The 17,974-nt window shown below is 39.1% G+C and overlaps 1 protein-coding gene across 1 annotated transcript in view; it reads left to right on the forward strand.

The window, feature by feature from the left end:
- LMNB1 (lamin B1) overlaps positions 1-17,393 on the forward strand; it is a 67,361-nt gene extending 49,968 nt beyond the window's left edge. The window contains exons 7-12 of the mRNA XM_059919440.1: positions 1,859-2,079; positions 2,939-3,164; positions 4,790-4,894; positions 7,619-7,738; positions 13,324-13,431; positions 16,787-17,393. Coding sequence (XP_059775423.1) covers positions 1,859-2,079; positions 2,939-3,164; positions 4,790-4,894; positions 7,619-7,738; positions 13,324-13,431; positions 16,787-16,828 — 822 coding nt within the window. The 3' untranslated portion in view covers positions 16,829-17,393. The remainder of the gene's footprint in view (positions 1-1,858; positions 2,080-2,938; positions 3,165-4,789; positions 4,895-7,618; positions 7,739-13,323; positions 13,432-16,786) is intronic.
- The last annotated feature ends 581 nt before the right edge of the window (positions 17,394-17,974 follow it).

Below are 17,974 nucleotides of genomic sequence, written 5' to 3' on the forward strand. Positions count from 1 at the left end.
CCCAATCTAAGTTTGTCTGGTGCTTTTCTCATGATCAGCCTGGGGTTACGGATTTTAAGTGCCCTTCTTGTTACATCATATCAGGGATTACGTGACATACACACAATGTCACTGGTGATGTTAACCCTCATCATTGATTAAGACGGTGTTTGCCAGGTTTCTCCACTGTTAAGTTTCTATTTTTGCCTTTCCATACTCTGTTCTTGGGAAGCAAGTCACTAAGTCCATCCCACTCTCAAGGGTAAAGGGCAGGAATTTAGCTCCACATCCTGAAGAAAGTATTTACCTTTGTTAAATGGAATTCTTTTGTAAAGATTCATCTTTTTTTCCCCCTATTTGTATATTTATTTATTCATTCATTTGTTTATATCAGTATGGACTCATGGAAATGTTTTTATAATAATTATGGGCTGTAATCAAATACTACATTGTTTTATTGGCTCAGATTGTTCTAGCTTTGGCTATAAGGAGTTCTGTCAGATTGGCTACCATGTTCCCCCTTTTTTTGAGCACTTCTTTACTTTCTGGTTCTATAAGATGCTCTAGGCTCATCTTGTATTTTCCCTGCTCCAGCAGTAGAATCAGCTATTTCTGCAAGTGGCCCTCGTTCTTTTTATTGGAGAGTGGCATCTAGAAATTAAGATCTGGGCACTGAGTATGCTCATTGGTATTGGGGTGTCATTGCTTCTAGGCCTGCTTGTGGGCAGAGCTAGGTAATAAATGTGTATATGCTAACCCATGTTTACACATTTATCTGTAATTGTATCTGTGTCCACTTGTGTTTATAGTAAGGTAACCAAGAGTTTATACATATGTCTCTGACTCTAACCCTGTACCACTGGGTTCACTTTAGGCTTCCTTCCTTGCTTACCTGTAACTGCTCTCTGAGAGTAAGAAACCTGGTTTCTGCCATCCCGTTTACCTATTCGTCCAGCCCCAGTATACATGCAAAGCAGTTTCAAATTTTTTAATCTGTACCCCTGTGAGAAATAAATTCACTAACCTGGAGTGTAGTGTTTCTGCATAACATAGAGCTCCTTTTTATCTTTAGCCTTCTCGATTTAACTTTTGCACAGTATGTGCCCTTTCTCTCCTGCTTTGATGCGCAGGTACTTGTGATTTAAGGGCCTAAGCTATACATCAGTCTTTCTGAGTTGATTACCTTTGTAATTTTCTGAGGTTATGGAGATGAATTCTGTCTTGGAGAAATACAGATGAATAATACCTAGTGAACCACAGCGTTTCTAAGATGAACCTTCTGGTATAGGATGTGTGATTTTTCATTTTTTTAATACCAAATATGAAGTGTCTATGTTTACAATAATATTTCCAGACTACCGTATATCATATAGTCTTTGCATGCTGATTGAGCGTGGGAAAGAACAACAGTTCTAAAGTGGTAACCGGAATCACTTTTCTTCAGTTTCTGAATAGTTGCAGCAATTCTCCATAAGATACTAGGTTTCTTTTGTCAATGAGTTTTCTATCTTTTAATTCTTTACTTTTGTTACTTTATACTTTTGAGCCAAACGGTTTGTAGGGGAGCCAGACTTGACTTTTACTAAAACCACAGCTTACAATTTTGTTTTATTTGGTCAAGTAAAGAAAAATTTTATGTACATTTATGACACATTTGATGAATATATCTTTTTCTAGCCTTTTTATAAGATAAAACTTTCCTGAGGGCTGTATCTTGTATTGGAGAAATTTTGGTTTTTAATTTCTTAAAATAAAAATTTTCTTGGATTCTGGTGTCAGAGATTGGATTTGTTCCAGTCCAGGAAATAGTTTAGAATAGCTGCCTTGTGCTAATGTTGGAATGTTCCTAGAAAGTAAATGTGTTCCCTTGAATCTTAAGTCTAGAGCATGTTTGGAGAGGATTCAAGAGTTGGAGGACTTGCTTGCTAAAGAAAGAGACAACTCTCGCCGCATGCTGTCTGACAAAGAGAGAGAGATGGCGGAAATCCGGGATCAGATGCAGCAACAGCTGAACGATTATGAACAACTTCTTGATGTAAAGTTGGCCCTGGACATGGAAATCAGTGCGTACAGGAAGCTCTTAGAAGGCGAAGAAGAGAGGTGAGTAACTTAGTTGTCACCCTACCTCATAGTCTGCTTTTTGCCCCCACCCTTTCTATTTAAAGAAAAGTAAATAGGTTTTTTGGTTTTTTTTAACAATTAAGGCAACTTTAAATATTTTCTTGTTTCTTTTAATACCTAGCTGTAGAGATAGGTAGTAATAGATCATACTTTTACCTCAACAATAGAAGATGTTCAAGCAGTCTTATTATTTTAAATGCTGAACTCTGTCAGGATAGAGTTGAACTGTGTCAGGATAGAGTCTTTCCTTTGAGATTTAAAATGATAATTTTAATATGTTGCAAAATATCAGATTTGCTGAAAGAGACTTTATACTTATTTTTCAAATCTGGTTAGTGTATTAATCCTTTTATACCTTTTCTGAGAAAAAAGTTCCAAAGGGAAAGTGTCTGATTTAGAATAAAAGCCATTTAATTTCAGTATTGTATACATTGTGATTGTAATTTTGTAAAAAGAAAATGCAGGTATGAAAAACTTAAGGAAAGTATACTGAATGTAACGGGTTGTGGTAGGGTGGTGGTAGATGACATGTTCACCCCAATGTCCTCCCCTCATCTCCCCACCCCCTGGTTTTCCAAACTTCCTGCATTATGGTTATAGTCTATTCCTACCTCAAACATTCAAATAATACTTTTTTAAAGAGAAAAAAAAGTATTACGACAGTAGGCATTGTAGCACAAATAAGTTTCTCTTCGTTAAGATGTATGTTGGCTTTGTCTAACAGATTGTCATTAATGTTTTGCTTTAGTAATGCATGTGCAGGATATTAATAGCCTTTTTTTTAAGGTAGGAAGGGCATATGCGTTTCATAATTGGAGTGTTTTATTCCTCCATGTAGATTGAAGCTCTCTCCGAGCCCTTCTTCCCGTGTGACAGTATCACGCGCATCCTCGAGTCGCAGCGTGCGTACAACCAGAGGGAAGCGGAAGAGAGTGGACGTGGAAGAATCCGAGGCCAGCAGTAGTGTCAGCATCTCTCATTCTGCCTCAGCCACTGGGAATGTCTGCATTGAAGAGATAGATGTTGATGGGAAATTTATCCGCTTGAAGAACACTTCCGAACAGGTGGAAACACAGACCCCTTTTTGTCCAGCGTGGCTTTGCTGATTGGTGTCTTGCAATTGTAATAACTCCTCAGCCTTTATTTGGATTCAGTCTTCGTGGAATAAGAGTTTCCCTCTCCTTTTTAACCTAAATTCATGAAGTGAAGTATAAATTTAAATAGGAGGAGGAAGAGGGATGGTGCGCTTAGTAGTTTGAAGATTTTATTCTTTAGCTCTTCTTTAGAGAGCGAGGGCTTTTTTTCACATCTGGTCATTTTGTCACCGTGGCCTTCCTAAGGATGAATTATTAATATTCCCTGTCCTAGCCAGATTTGTGAAGAAGTTAGATTATGGGTATAGATGGTAGATATTCTTTCCCAGCTGTTAATTTTATGGAAGGAAGGAAGTATGAGCCCAGAGTCGGACACGTGTAGGGAGTGTTTTTCTCTCTAAATAAATGAATGAATAGTACTGATTTAATTTATATCAAGACTAGTATGAAGCCCTATATTGAAATTATTTGTTTAAAAGTAAACATAAAATATTCATAGCAGGGAATCCTGAACTTTTGCGCTGGGGCTTTCGAGAGCTCAGTAGTGGAGGTCTTGGGAAGACCCTGGCTAGGCATCATTGAGCTGGGGTCGTGAAGGGGTATCAGGTGATGCCAGAGGAAGGCAGGTCTGGGGTGTAGTGGGGATGCAGTGGGGTGGATGTCACTTCCAGAAGCATGTTCAGGATTTGTAAAATGTTTGTAAAATCACTCCTTTTCTCACCAAAGCTATTGAAACTATCTTGCATGTGGATGAATAAATACTTTGGATGGGCAAAGGAGCTTTAGCAGTTCTGATATGGAAGACAATAGGTTCTAAGCCCTCTTAGTCACGACTTTAGAAGCTAAAGAACAGAGTAGCCTCTGCTACTCCATTGCAGTAGTTTGGCTGTTTTTCAAAAGGCGTTGCTGTGCTTTGTGGAGCTATTCTGGAGCTGGCTCTCAGCCTTGTTTACTCCTGTCTTTGAGTTAGAGATGGATATAAATAAATTAATTCAGCTAATTGTTTTAATAACCTGCACGGTTCCTCAGGAGAGTCAGGCAGCTCTGGGCAGCCTGCGGGCCAGCGTTGAGAGCCAGCGCTTGGGACTGGCTCATTATGTCACTGACCATTTTTGAGCCCCTTATGCTTTAAGGTAGGAGTTAAATATGGGCAGAAGTGGTACAGATGGAGAAGAAAAAAGGCATATTTTCTTCCTTCTCTTTCCAAGCTTTATGTGTGTATATTTTAAAAGCTTAAAGCAATCAAAAATTAGATGTTTATAATGGTGGTTATGAAGCTAGATTATATTGTAAATTTAAATTATGTACCTGTTCTAGCATTGAATATCACCATTTAATTTGGTTCACATCCCTTTTCTTGCAGTTTTGTCCTCTTTAAAATTAAACACCTTAATAATTAAAACTGCAGCATTGTCAAAGTTTCTGTTTTGCTGAATGACAAAACCATGTTTTCTTTTCATAGTAGGAAAATATGAACCATGGGAAGACAGTCGTAAAGTTGTCTTAGTTTAACTGCCTATGGATTGATTTATTTGATTACTCCATAACTTTTTGTATATTTGAAGTGACCTTGTTTTATTTTGTTCTTTCAATAGGATCAACCAATGGGAGGCTGGGAGATGATCAGAAAAATTGGAGACACATCAGTCAGTTACAAATATACCTCAAGATATGTGCTGAAGGCAGGCCAGACTGTTACAGTAAGTTAATTTAGTCATCATTTAATTTAACTTCATTGTCTTAACCAAAAGTTAAAGTAATTAAAACCATTTTGGCTTAAAGAGAAGCATTTTAAAAATGTGCATTAAAATGTTTTTGACATTATTAGGGAATTAAAGTGCTATTAAAGATTTTAAAAATTCTTTGTTATTGAGAGTGGTAATTGACTATTAAAAGTGAAAGAATTGACCTTTGAATTATTTTTATTTTATCTACTCCAGTAGAAATTAACAGCTGACACCCCCCCATCCCTAAAGAAGTTGAGGTGACTATCTCCTTTTGTCAATTCCTTTTTAAAAATATTAAATTCATGTTGAAGATTCTATGATTGATACAGACCTTACTAAGTGTTTAAGATCAAAGGCTCAAACAGGTTAGAACTTCTCTTTTAAAAAGTGTATTCATAGAACTTGCCACCACATTGTGAAAATATCAGATGCTAATTTTGTAATAACGGGTAAAAATTGGAACAGATATCCTAACCATGCTATCTTTTCTTCTCTTTAGTAATTATTGTAGTGAGAGAAAATTGCTCAGTCCTATTATGTGTCTTACAGAAGCTGCATAATGTGATGGAAAGAATCTGACATTTTTAATTCAGAAGATTCAGATTTGAGCGTGCCCTTTATCTCTTTAAAAGTATAAAACCACTATGCCAATCATCTGCTTTTTCCACTGGATACAGTTCCTCAGTGACTAAATAGATATATATATTCTATAGGTCTAGTGGAGAACTCAATTTTCACATAAAAAAATGCAAGGCATTTTTTTTTCCTTTGGTAGCTGGCATAAATGTGTTAAGAAGCTCTTTGGAATGTGGTAATCATAAGTGATATTTCTGTAAAATTGTACAAGGCAGGGCAATAGCAAAGATCAGTTTAAAACTCCAGAACAGAAGTAAGGGAACTACTATGTAATTTTAAATTTTCTTGTAGCCACATTAAAAACAAGTGAAAAAGAAAAATGTGAAATTAACTTTAGAACTATGTTTTAAATTTAACCCAATGTATCTAAAATATTATCATTTCAACATCTGATGAATATAAAAGTTATTAGATCACTTTAAAAAAAAATCTATTTATTTATTTATTTGGCTGCACTGGGTCTTAGTTGCGGCCCACTGGATCTTCGTTGCAGCATGCGGGATATTTAGTTGCGGCATGCGGGATCTAGTTCCCTGACCAGGGATCGAACCCGGGCCCCCTGCTTTGGGAGCGTGGAGTCTAAACCACTGGACCACCAGGGAAGTCCCTTTTTTTTTTTTAAACTAAATCTTGACACTTCGAGATACCCTTACAGCACACCTCAGTTGGGACTAGCCGTGTTTCAAGTGCTCACAAGCCACATGTGGCTACCATATTGAACGACACAGCTCTAGGACATATTAGTTTTAGGTTAAATTACCCAGTAAGGTTACTGACGTGTTACGATTATTATTAAACACTAAACCAACTGTATGATTTCCATATGGACTAGTGAAAAGTATAGCTTGAGGTTAGATTAACATTCCACATAACCTGAAAGTCAGCCCAGATCCAGTTCTCTTTTCAGTTTTATCCTAGTAATGCTCCTTGCCCCTTTCCATTTATAATGGTGATGGAAGATCTGGAAGCTTCAAGTGAGCACTTTAAGAGGAAGGGGTCTCTCCTTATTAGTAATTGATAAGGTTTTCTCCCCATTTAAAAAAACACCTGCTTATACTATCTCCAGTCTTCATTCTGCCATCATATGGCCCTTTATATTGCAAGACAATTTATGGAGTACAAAACTTTGCTGTCTCTTTTCATATGGTCTTTTAGAAAGATCAGGACTGGTAGTAGTGTCCCTACAGGTGAGGACATAGAGGTTTGTAGAGGTGTAGTGTTACGTCCATGATACAAACCCAGGTTTTCTAACTCTCAAGTGTTCTCTGTTCTACCAATGCTCTTCTGCCAGTAAATACATAAAAAATGTTGCAGAATTTCCCTGCTTATGAAAAGGGAACTCTTTCTGTTTCTTTTGCCTATTTCTGTAGTAGTCATATTTTCCATTGAATAATGGGTTATTTGTCTGTTTCCTGAATTCTTTTTGGAATTCAGACTCAGACACTGGGGTATCATGACACTGTCTCTGGTTGGATGTATACCACTTTCCATTAGAATATTCTAGATAGGCTGTCTGCTGCAGAGCTTTTGAGAGAAGTTAGTCATCTCAATTCCTGCTATAGGCAGCTGGAGGATACCATTGGAAGGGGTAGAAGGCTCATGAAGGATGGAAGGAAGGATGGCTCATGAAACCCGTAGAATAATAGAATGCTAACAGTGAGAGCTTATATTCATTGAGTCAGCCATCTCCTCCATGTGGGTAATCATTTTTCTTCACAACAGTCCCGTGTATTATCAGTACCATTTCTGTCCCATTGGAGGGTAAGTAAGGTAGCTTGCTCAAGGTGAGCTGGCATGTAGGCGAGCTAGGATGTGAATCTAGGCAACTTCACTTCAGAGTCCTGTGTGTCAACATTTTTATTTATCAGACTGGGAAGCTGAGGCCTAGCTAAGCTCTATGGGATATACAGCTAGTTAATATGGCAAGTCTAAAGCTAGGCCATAATTCTGGAACTTTTAGAATCAGTCCTCTTACAAGGTGTTAAAGTCTCATCATTATGTTGTTATTGGCACATGGGAGAGCTGGGCTCTGTGTAGACTGATTTCCTTTTTTCTTTCTAGATCTGGGCTGCAAATGCCGGTGTCACAGCCAGTCCTCCCACCGACCTCATCTGGAAGAACCAGAACTCTTGGGGCACTGGCGAAGATGTGAAGGTTATATTGAAAAATTCTCAGGGAGAGGTATGGTCATTTTATCGGTACCACCACAGTGTCAGTTTTTTTTTCTTCATTGAAGTATAGTTGACTTACAATGTTGTGTTAATTACTGCTGTACGGCAGAGTGATTCAGTTATACATAGATGTACATTTTTTTTTTTTGGCCACGCCACACAGCCTGTGGGATCTTTTTTTTTTTTTTTTTTTTTTTTTTATAAATTTATTTATTTATTTATTTATTTATTTATTTATTTATGGCTGTGTTGGGTCTTCGTTTCTGTGCAAGGGCTTTCTCCAGTTGCGGCGAGCGGGGGCCACTCCTCATCGCTGTGTGCGGGCCTCTCACTGTCGCGGCCTCTCTTGTTGTGGAGCACAGGCTTCAGACGCGCAGGCTCAGTAGTTGTGGCTCACGGGCTTAGTTGCTCCGCGGCATGTGGGATCTTCCCAGACCAGGGCTCGAACCCGTGTCCCCTGCATTGGCAGGCAGATTCTCAACCACTGCGCCACCAGGGAAGCCCAGCCTGTGGGATCTTAGTTCCCCAACCAGGGATTGAACCCGGCCACTGGCAGTGAGAACGCGGAGTCCTAACCACTGGCCTGCCGGGGAATTCCTGTGTACATTCTTTTTTTAAAATACTTTTCCATTATGGTTTATCATAGGATATTGAATATAGTTCCCTGTGCTATGCAATAGGACCTTGTTGTTTATCTGTTTTATATATAATAGTTTGCATCTGCTCATCCCACCCTCCCACTCCATCCCTCCCCCAACCCCCACCCCCTTGGCAACCACCAGACTCTTCTCTATGTTCGTACCACAGTGTCAGTTTCACCTGAGAGTTCATCATGCAAGTGTGATTTCTTTTCAAAAATCAAATTTAAATGTGAAGTAACTGATTGCTTAAATCAGACCAAGGCTGCTGAGTCAATGAAAGTGATGCTAACTCCAGGTTTTAGGAATGAACTATGAGTGTCTTGTAGTTCTGGTTGTTAGCACAGGTTCCAGAGTCAGTCTGTGTCCTGTTTCTGTCTTCACTGCCCAGTGACTTTGTGACTTTGGGTAAGTTCCTTCACCTCTCTTAGTTTCATCATTTTAAAATGGAGATAATAATAATAAGATAATAATATAATGAGAATAATATAAATGAGACAATCCTTGGGAAATGGTCAGAATAGTATCTGGCCACTAGTAAATGCTTATGTTATTAACCTCGTTACTGGCTTTCAACATGCTCTTGAAACTGAGTTTAAGGATTGTGGAGTGTACATTTGCTTGATGTGTATATTTTCAACACGTCAGTCCTAGAACTCTTGTCAGAGAACCTTACCTACCCCCACTGTCACATAAAGACACTCCCAGATTCCCCCAGCCACGCACACATACCAAGAGATGAAAGTGTCTTCAAAGGATGGCGTGGTTTCAGGTCAAAGTACAGCATCTCCTTGGGGGTTCCTTCTCTGCTCCCATAGTGCCAGGCACAGACCTTGTCTAGCTTGTCACGTTGTCCTCTCTCACTAGGGTAATAAGCATGTCAAGGGCAAGGACCTGTTCTGATTTTTCCTGGCACATAATAGGCACTTAATGAGAAATTACTGGATAAAATTTTAGGAAAATCAAACATGGACCTTAAGTTCAGAGAAATAAAGTGTAATTAATAGCATTCATTCTGGGGGTCCGAGGTGTTTGCATACGAGAAGTCCTCTGCCCAGCCATCTGCTGGTGTTTAGACTGCTCTTAGTAAGGAATTCACTGTCTGCTGAATGAAGAATGCCCTTGATCTCAGACTGAGGCTGAAAATGAAAGGGCATCTGATGTTTTCCACTGTAAACCTCAGTACAGTTCACCTCCAAATACTTGCTAGGTTCTCAGGGTGTGGGCGTTTACAGATGCCTTCCAGAATTCACAGACTTCGAGGAGCCGAATCTCCTCCTGTTCTCTGTGTGGAGCCCTGCTTGCTTTTTGCCTTCGGCACTTTGGAATTCTTCCCAGTTGTCACCGGTGCTGCTGCCCAAGTGCTGAAATTACTGCAGCTCCTATGCTGGTAGTTCCTTCGACATCTGAAACTGGCAGAATACATGTCTCTTTCAAAACAGTGTTACGAGTGGCGATTTGCCCAGATTGAAAAGCATGGTTTTAAGGGGCCATGGTAGATGAAATAGGTTTTCGTGAACCATGGAATCTTGTCACCACCTTTTTCTGTGTGAAAATATGTTCCAAGTTAGAAACGATCTTATAGGAGGATATTTGGAATACAGCGAGTTTAAAAGTGCACAAAATAGATACAAGTGAAAAAGTAGATGCCATGACATGGGATATGTCTGGAGGTCGTATTACCAGTGATGTTTCAATTAAGCTGAATGAAGCTCAGGTTTCCCTTCATAATTCAAACCACTGAATTCTATAATGGATTATTTGGTTGGTTTGTTTTCCTGTTCTTTTAATAAACTTCTGCATTCTACTTGTTAGGCTCTATGAAGTGACCTCTGTCAGAAATGAGGAAAGTATTATGAATACAGTTCTTATTTCTGTGATTGTCAGGCAAGTACTTTTGGCATTTATTCATTTAATTTTGTGAGACCATGTTTATTAATAGGTCCCAGACCATATTTATAATAATTCATAATTACCACCATAAAGACCACTTTCCTGTAAGACTGTAGGTAATTGGCTTAAGTCAGTTTAATTTTTTTACATATATTTTCTGGCTGAGACATTGGCGATATCAGGAAATCCAATTAAACTGGCTTTAAAATAATGGGAATATATGAGTTCACAAAACCAACCATCCAGAGATAGTGGACTTGATCCATTGGCTCACCCAGTGTCCCCAAGGATCTTTCTGTTGTCTGTTTCCTGAGTGTCTCCCTCACGGATGCAAGGTAGCTGCTGGCTGCTCTCGGAGGTGCATCATTCTGGGTTTACTTGTCGTGGGCAAGAGCATTGTGCCTAGTCCGGTCCTCGTCTGGGCTTTGCTCTCGTAGTACCAGCCTGGGTCACGTGCCCACCTCTGAGCCAGTTCCTGGAGTCAAGAGAACAGAGTTAGAGCTTGAGCCTTCTCCATGGCTAGATCACACTCAGCTTGTGACACACATGTCACATCTCCATGGGAGAGAGGGTACCCAGGTAACAGTGGGGGCTCTTACTGAGAAATGGCCGGGGAGGGGTGGTCCTAGGGATGAAAAACAGCAAATGTCACCATGGAAAAATAAAATTTTTTTTAATGAGGGAAATAAAAAATAAAGCAGTCTCTCTGTACCTTCTAGAATATAGGCATCACTGAAATTTTTGTATATGGAGATGATCACTTATGTATACAGAGATATTCTAGTTTAACAGTCAGCTCCTTCATCAACAAAAACTGCCTTGATTTTTAGTATTTGCTGAACTGTGGTGATTTCAGGCTACCCACACGATGTGACTGAGCACAGAGTTGAAGAGGCAGCACGTGAGCTGGCGCTAGCTGGCCCTGCTGCACTGCTGGGGAGATGGGTGTACCTTTATGTGCCCAGGGCTTTACCCAGGCAGACCCATGGCATGTTGATAAAGACCATTTATGTGTGCCTTCCAGGGCACTTGATAGTGTTGGGTGTCTTGCTGAGAGGAGTTTTTTTGGTAAAGACGTTTGTCTTTTAGCACCTTGACTAATAATTTCCTGGGCCTAAACCTCCCAGCAACTTTTGGTTCTAAATTTGTTTTATTATTTTTCTATTTAAATTTGTCGACATTTATTTAGCTCACTTATATTCCATACAGGCTTTCTGCATTAGATTAACTGATTTTTAAATGTTGTCAAATGAAAAGTGCTTAACACCAGGCTTACATTAAAGTCAGTTATGCTGAAGTAATTCATAATTAATGAAGTTGGGCAAGTTGCTGTTTTCTAAGCTCATTTGAGGCTCATAGTCTGGTGTTTCATCACGAGCTCTAAGAGCCAGTGTTTCCATGTGGGATGTATACACTGTCATGAGTTGCTAGAAGCTGAAATGTGAGAATTCTATAACAGATTTTATTTGACTTTTCTTTCCTCATTTTAAGATGAGTTGAGGGAAGTTAGGTACTCCGAAAACTTTTTGGGAATCTTTTTTCTGTTTTGTATGCCATCATCCCCCGATGGATATCTTAGTTCAAAGAGTTGTGATTGATCTAAGGATTCACATGCTTTTTTATTAGTACTAATTTGGTTAAAGCAAATGTTATTTGTGAAAAGACTATTTGTGTGTATAAACACAGACTGATCTCACAGAATTGAAGTTTCTGGCTAATTCAGACTCAAAATGGTCCATCTTCCTCGGCCGTGCAACAATAATCAAAATTCCCTACAAAATACTACTGTACTACCTTACTTCATTTATAAAATATATATGTGGACACGTTGTAAATAGAACTCTCATTTCTCTGTCACTGTTCTCTGGTTTTCTTCCTCTGCCATTTTAAACTAGCTGGTCTGTGTTAAATTTCAGGTAAGCTTTTACTGACATGATTTTAGTGTCTTCATCTGGAGTTATCTTTTTTGAGTAACCTTAGGACATGCATGGTACAGAGTACAATTAGATGCTCTGCAGCACTCTAGGACACACTCATTTACTTGCTGCTGGATCATCAAGTTAGCCTTGTGCTTGAACAGAAACACTGCTGCATTTGTGCGAGTCAGCATTCTCTAGAGGAAAGTCATTTGTATTTGCGCCTTTCAGTAGAAAGTGGAAATGGTTACTTTCTGTTATGCCTCCAGTGAATAATAGGAGATCTGTTTTTTTGTGCAGAGTACATTGGAACTTCACTAGTATGTTATTAGTAAATAGTGTTCCTGTGTCTTGATTGTTTCATTCAAGAGGAACTAGCTGCTGAAGGAATGAAAGTTTGTCCTTTTCATCTCTCTCATCAGGTGGTCCTCTTGCCACCGAGGTCCCTGAGAGCACAGCATTTAGCCTCTGACTTCATTTTATTCAGCATTTATTTAGCACCTTCTCTTTGCTAGGAGCCAAGATCTTTAAGCTGAATTCATGTTGAGTGTTATGAAGAATTTAGTGTGGCAAATCATTTACAGAATTCTTAGTAACAGAATGGGATAAAAAGCAGTGGAAACTTCTCAGCAGGTATTTCAAATTGGATACCAGTAGCTTCCCTGCAGGGAATATTGAAAATCTAAGAACTGCTACTAATTATGCAAAGATTCCTGTTCAGTAGCTGAAGCTACTGATGAGCCACTTAAAAAAAAAAAAGTCCCTGATGTAAGAATGCTGTTTCTTAAATTTACGCAAAGAAAAGATGTCGCCCTCCCACAGTCTTCATGATTTTTAAGTATAGTGGGTTTTTTTAAATTAATTAATTTATTTTTTATTTTTGGCTGCGTTGGTCTTTGTTGCTGCGCGCCGGCTTCCTCTAGTTGTGGTGAGCGGGGGCTACTCTTCGTTGCAGCGCGCGGGCTTCTCATTGTGGTGGCTTCCCTTGTTGTGGCGCACGGGCTTAGCTGCTCCACGGCATGTGGGATCTTCCGGGACCAGGGATCGAACCCGTGTCCCCCACATTGGCAGGCGGATTCTTAACTACTGCACAACCAGGGAAATCCCAAAGTATAGTGTTTTAACTTAAATCAAACTCTTGTGTTTAGGAGGTTGCTCAAAGAAGTACAGTCTTCAAAACAACCATACCTGAAGAGGAAGAGGAGGAGGAAGAAACAGCTGAAGTGGCTGTCGAGGAAGAACTTTTCCACCAGCAGGTATTACTTTAATACATGTCTTTTAAATTTTATTAACAGAATTACATGAAAACCAAAACCAATAGTGGAGCTTGTTTTTTTCCCTATTACTTGATAAACTAAGTCAGTGATCTACCAAGTGGGGTTTGTTTTTCCTGAGGGGATCTTCAAGATACAGTACATTCGGGTACTGGAAGAAAATGTTAGCACTTCCTTTTTAAAACTTATTTCTCATATCAAATTTCAGTTTTGTCTTTTGTTTTATAATGTATGTAATATGTTATGGTAGGACATGTATGCCACATAAATAAGTATGTATGGATTGGAATGCATGCTAAGAATTATTTATTGAAGGGTTCTTTGATTGAGTTTAGATGACTAAATTGGAGCAGGTATCTGCATATAAACTTAAAAAAAACAAAGAGTAGGGACTTCCCTGGTGGCACAGTGGTTAAGAATCCACCTGCCAATGCTGGGGACATGGGTTTGAGCCCTGATCAGGGAAGATCCCACATGCTACAGAGCAACTAAGCCTGTGAGCCACAACTACTGAGCCTGTGCTCTAGAGCCCGCCAGCCACAACTACTGAGCCCGCACGCTGCAACTACTGAAGCCCACGTGCCTAGAGCCCGTGCTCTGCAACAAGAGAAGCCACCGCAATGAGAAGCCCATGCACCGCAACCAAGAGTAGCCCCTGCTTGCTGCAACTAGAGAGAAAAGCCCATGTGCAGCAACAAAGACCCAACACAGCCAAAAAATAAATAAATAAAATTAAATTAAAAAAAAAATCATTACCTGATTTTAAAAAAAAAAAAAGAGTAATGTTCAACTTCAGTGTGAAGCAAAATTCTTGCTGTTTTAAGTTTTTAATCATTTAATTGCAAGATAGATTTTAGCTGATGCTTGGACTTTTGAGAGTCCTTGAAATAAAGAAACTCCAAATTTGATTTTAATTAATTAAATTGGAATTATTAATAAGTAATGAGCCTTCAGTTTATATTCTCAAGCTGTTCAAGTCTGATCATTCATCAAAATTCCTACCCTTATCCTTATAAGACGTCGTCACCATGTCTCCAGATTTATAAATCTGTTTGTTTTGCTTAATTAGCCCCAATCCTACTCCAAATAAACATTCTCTTATGTGTTCAGCCTCCAGAGTTGAGAACCACTTGAGGTGGGTTATGGTAGAATGAATATTTGGCATGGATACTTCCTCATAAATTTTGGAGGAATATTTAAGAACAGGTGTTTTATCCTTGGCTTTAACAAGAAACAGGTACAAGATCCATTTCCTGCCCTTATTTGAAACATTATGATGACTGGAAGTAAAATAACAACATAAGAGATATCTCAGGGTGCCAGACTAGTGGTTCAGAGCATGGGTTGTAGCACGTCAGATGCTGGAGAAGCCTCTTTAGGCCACCAGAACAGTTGAGAAGATCTCTGGAAAATAGGCTTGTCCAGTATTTTGAAGGATGGGCAATTATTTGAGTATTAGAAGGCAGACGGTAGTGTTCTGTGGTTGTTTGAATTATCTGTTGCTACATTAGGAGGCCACCTTAAATTAAAACTCAGTGACTTAAAACTGATTTCTTAATTCCTATGACTCTGTGGTTTGACTGGGCTCAACTGGGCAGTTCATTTGTTCCGCACGATGGAGAGTGAAGTCAGTCATGCAGTTGCATTCAGCTGGAAGCTTGGCTGGGGCTGGAATGTTCTCCATGTCTTTTTCTATGTGGTTTCTTATCACTTGGTGGTTTAGCCCAACCTTCTTTACAACATGGCAGCTGGCTTCCAAGAGAGTGAAAACGGAAAGCATTAGATTTCTTAAAGGCCCATAGTCTCTTAGTCAAGGTAGGTCATAGGCCAGCTTCAATTCCAGGGGAGGGTAAATAGTCTCCACCTCATAATGGGAGGAGTGGCAAAGAATTTATCATGATCTTTAATTCATCACAGGGTATATGTCAAGACTTGAGCACCAAGTATATCTGTCCATCCAGTTGTGTTTGTAGGGTGTGAGTGAGAGATAAGTGAAGTGGGGAGGTTGGTGTTAAATCAGCATAGTCTGGAATGTCTAGGGAAGGAGCTTCTCCACACTTTGGAACAAGGAGAAGTTGAGACAGTATCAGAGGGATGACTGTAGAAGGGAGATTGCAGACACACTGAGAGACTATGCAAATAGAGATTCATTAATTAAGGCATAGTGACCGAACTTGAGGGGGAGAAGAAAAAAAATCAAAGATGTACGAGGTTTTTAGCTTTTGTGATCAGAAGAAATAATGATATCAAAGTTCAAAAGAGGGACGGTGGAAGGATGGATCAGCTATTTTGACTTCATATTAGAGAATGAATCCAGTGGCCTCTCGAGTTGATTAGAAGTCTTTCTGGTTGACCTTCAAGAAACCAATTTCAGTTTAGTCAAGTGGTGTTTCACAGTCGTGTTGTGAGATTTTAAGGAATTAGTGAGTGATAAAGAAATGGGTAGAGGGAGCCATTTTGACTTCACATTTGAAGACGAACCCAGTGCAGATGCTTCAGGATATGAAAGCTGAGGATCCAGCAAGCCGTACTCCCTGATGTGGTTGCTCAGAATGCCGTCCACTGAGCTCCTGTTTCCTAAGTTACCAAACGGTGTTAGTGAATAGGAGTTTTCAACTTCAGCTGCTTATTAGAATTTCTTAGGGAGTTTTAAAATTACGTATAAATACTCTTCCCCAGTTAAATGAGAAATTCTCATTTATTTTTTAAGATTTATTTATTTATTTATTTATGGCTGCGTTGGGTCTTTGTTGCTGCGTGCGGGTTTTCTCTAGTTAAAGCGAGCGGGGGCTGCTCTTGGTTGCGGTGTGCGGGCTTCTCATTGCAGTGGCTTCTCTTGTTGCGGAGCACAGGCTCTAGGTGCGAGGGCTTCAGTAGTTGTGGCATGCGGGCTCAGCAGTTGTGGCTTGTGGGCTCTAGAGCACAGGCTCAGTAGTTGTGGCACACGGGCTTAGCTGCTCGGTGGCATGTGGGATCTTCCCGGACCAGGGCTCAAACCTGTCCCCTGCATTGGCAGGTGGATTCTTCACCACTGTGCCACAAGAGAAGTCCGAAATCAGAAATTCTCATTTAATTGATCTAGGGACCTAGATCAGAATTTTGTTTTAAGAACTCCTCAGGATCTGAATGTGCAGCTAGAGTTGAGAATCACTGTTCTGGAATTTGTTGGAGTATTCTAGGGGAGAAGTCCATAAGAGAAGGTTAAAAAGGATAAGTGAGAAGTAATAAACATCCATTTGAAGTTAGGTAATAATGAATTTGTAGTATCTCTGCCTTATTTTAAAATACCGTGATCCATTTTCTTAGCACTAATTCTTTTTTCTGTTTTCCTCATCAGGGAGCCCCAAGAGGTTCCAATAGAAGCTGTGCAATTATGTAAACTTCTCACGTCAACTGTCTTCCTCAAAATAAAGAAATATGGTAATCCTTACCTACATGCAGTGCAGAGCCTTCTCAGAAGCACAGAATATTTTTATATTTCCTTTATGTGAATTTTTAAGCTGCGAATCTGATGGCCTTAATTTCCTTTTTTGACACTGAACGTTTTGTAAAAGAAATCATATCCATACACTTTGTTGCAAGATGTGAATTATTGACACTGAACTGTGTACTGTTTGAAAAGGGTCCCTCAAATTTTTTGACATTTTTTTTGTATGTGTGTGTTTTTTTTTAAGTTCTAATGAGGAGGGGAGGGTAAATAAACCACTGTGTGTCTGGGTTTAATTTGAAGATTGCTCCATCTAGATTAGCAATCTGCTCTTGATTATTCTCTGCTATATATAACGGTGCTGTGAGGGAAGGGAAAAGCATTTTTCAATATATTGAACTTTTGTACTGAATTTTTTTGTAATAAACTATCAAGGCTACAAAAATTTTTTTTAAATAGAAAAGAGAAATTTTGTAAGAAGGCAATATTAATCTAATCATCATGTAAGCACTCTGGATGAAGGATTCCACAAAACTTTGTTTTATGGTTACTTCTTCTCTTAGATTCTTAATTTGCAAGGGGAATGGGGGGAGGGGGGTGAGGGGGGAGGGAAGGGTTTCTCCTAAAACGCATTAGTTGTGTTTTTTAAGATAGTGTAACTTGCTTAAATTTCTTATGTGACATTAACAAATAAAAAGCTGTTTTTAATATTAATCTGCTGTCTTTTAACTTTAGAAATGTTTTGGGGGAGAAAAGCGTTGTTTCAGTTTTACTTTTGATAAAAATAATTTGGCTTCTTGTTTGAACTAGATTTTTCTTTAAGGCTCTGACAATGGGGAATATAAACACACAAACTATTTTGGGGTCTCCCCTGTTTTCAGTACTCTGTTGTCATTAATAATAGCACTAATAAAAGCAATAATAATGCTAATTTTTTGGAGCCAGACACCATGCTCAGTGCTTTATATTTTTTAGCTTATTAACAATAAGACCTTTCAAAATCTCTTTAAGAAAGCCATTTGGGAACATTAGGGACAGTGGGAGAAATTGGGGAAGACACTCCTTTTAAAGGAAAAAAAATGGAGGTAATACTTCTAG

This window comes from Balaenoptera ricei, chromosome 3 (assembly GCF_028023285.1).
Source record: "Balaenoptera ricei isolate mBalRic1 chromosome 3, mBalRic1.hap2, whole genome shotgun sequence".
In the NCBI taxonomy this organism is placed as follows: Eukaryota; Metazoa; Chordata; class Mammalia; order Artiodactyla; family Balaenopteridae; genus Balaenoptera; species Balaenoptera ricei.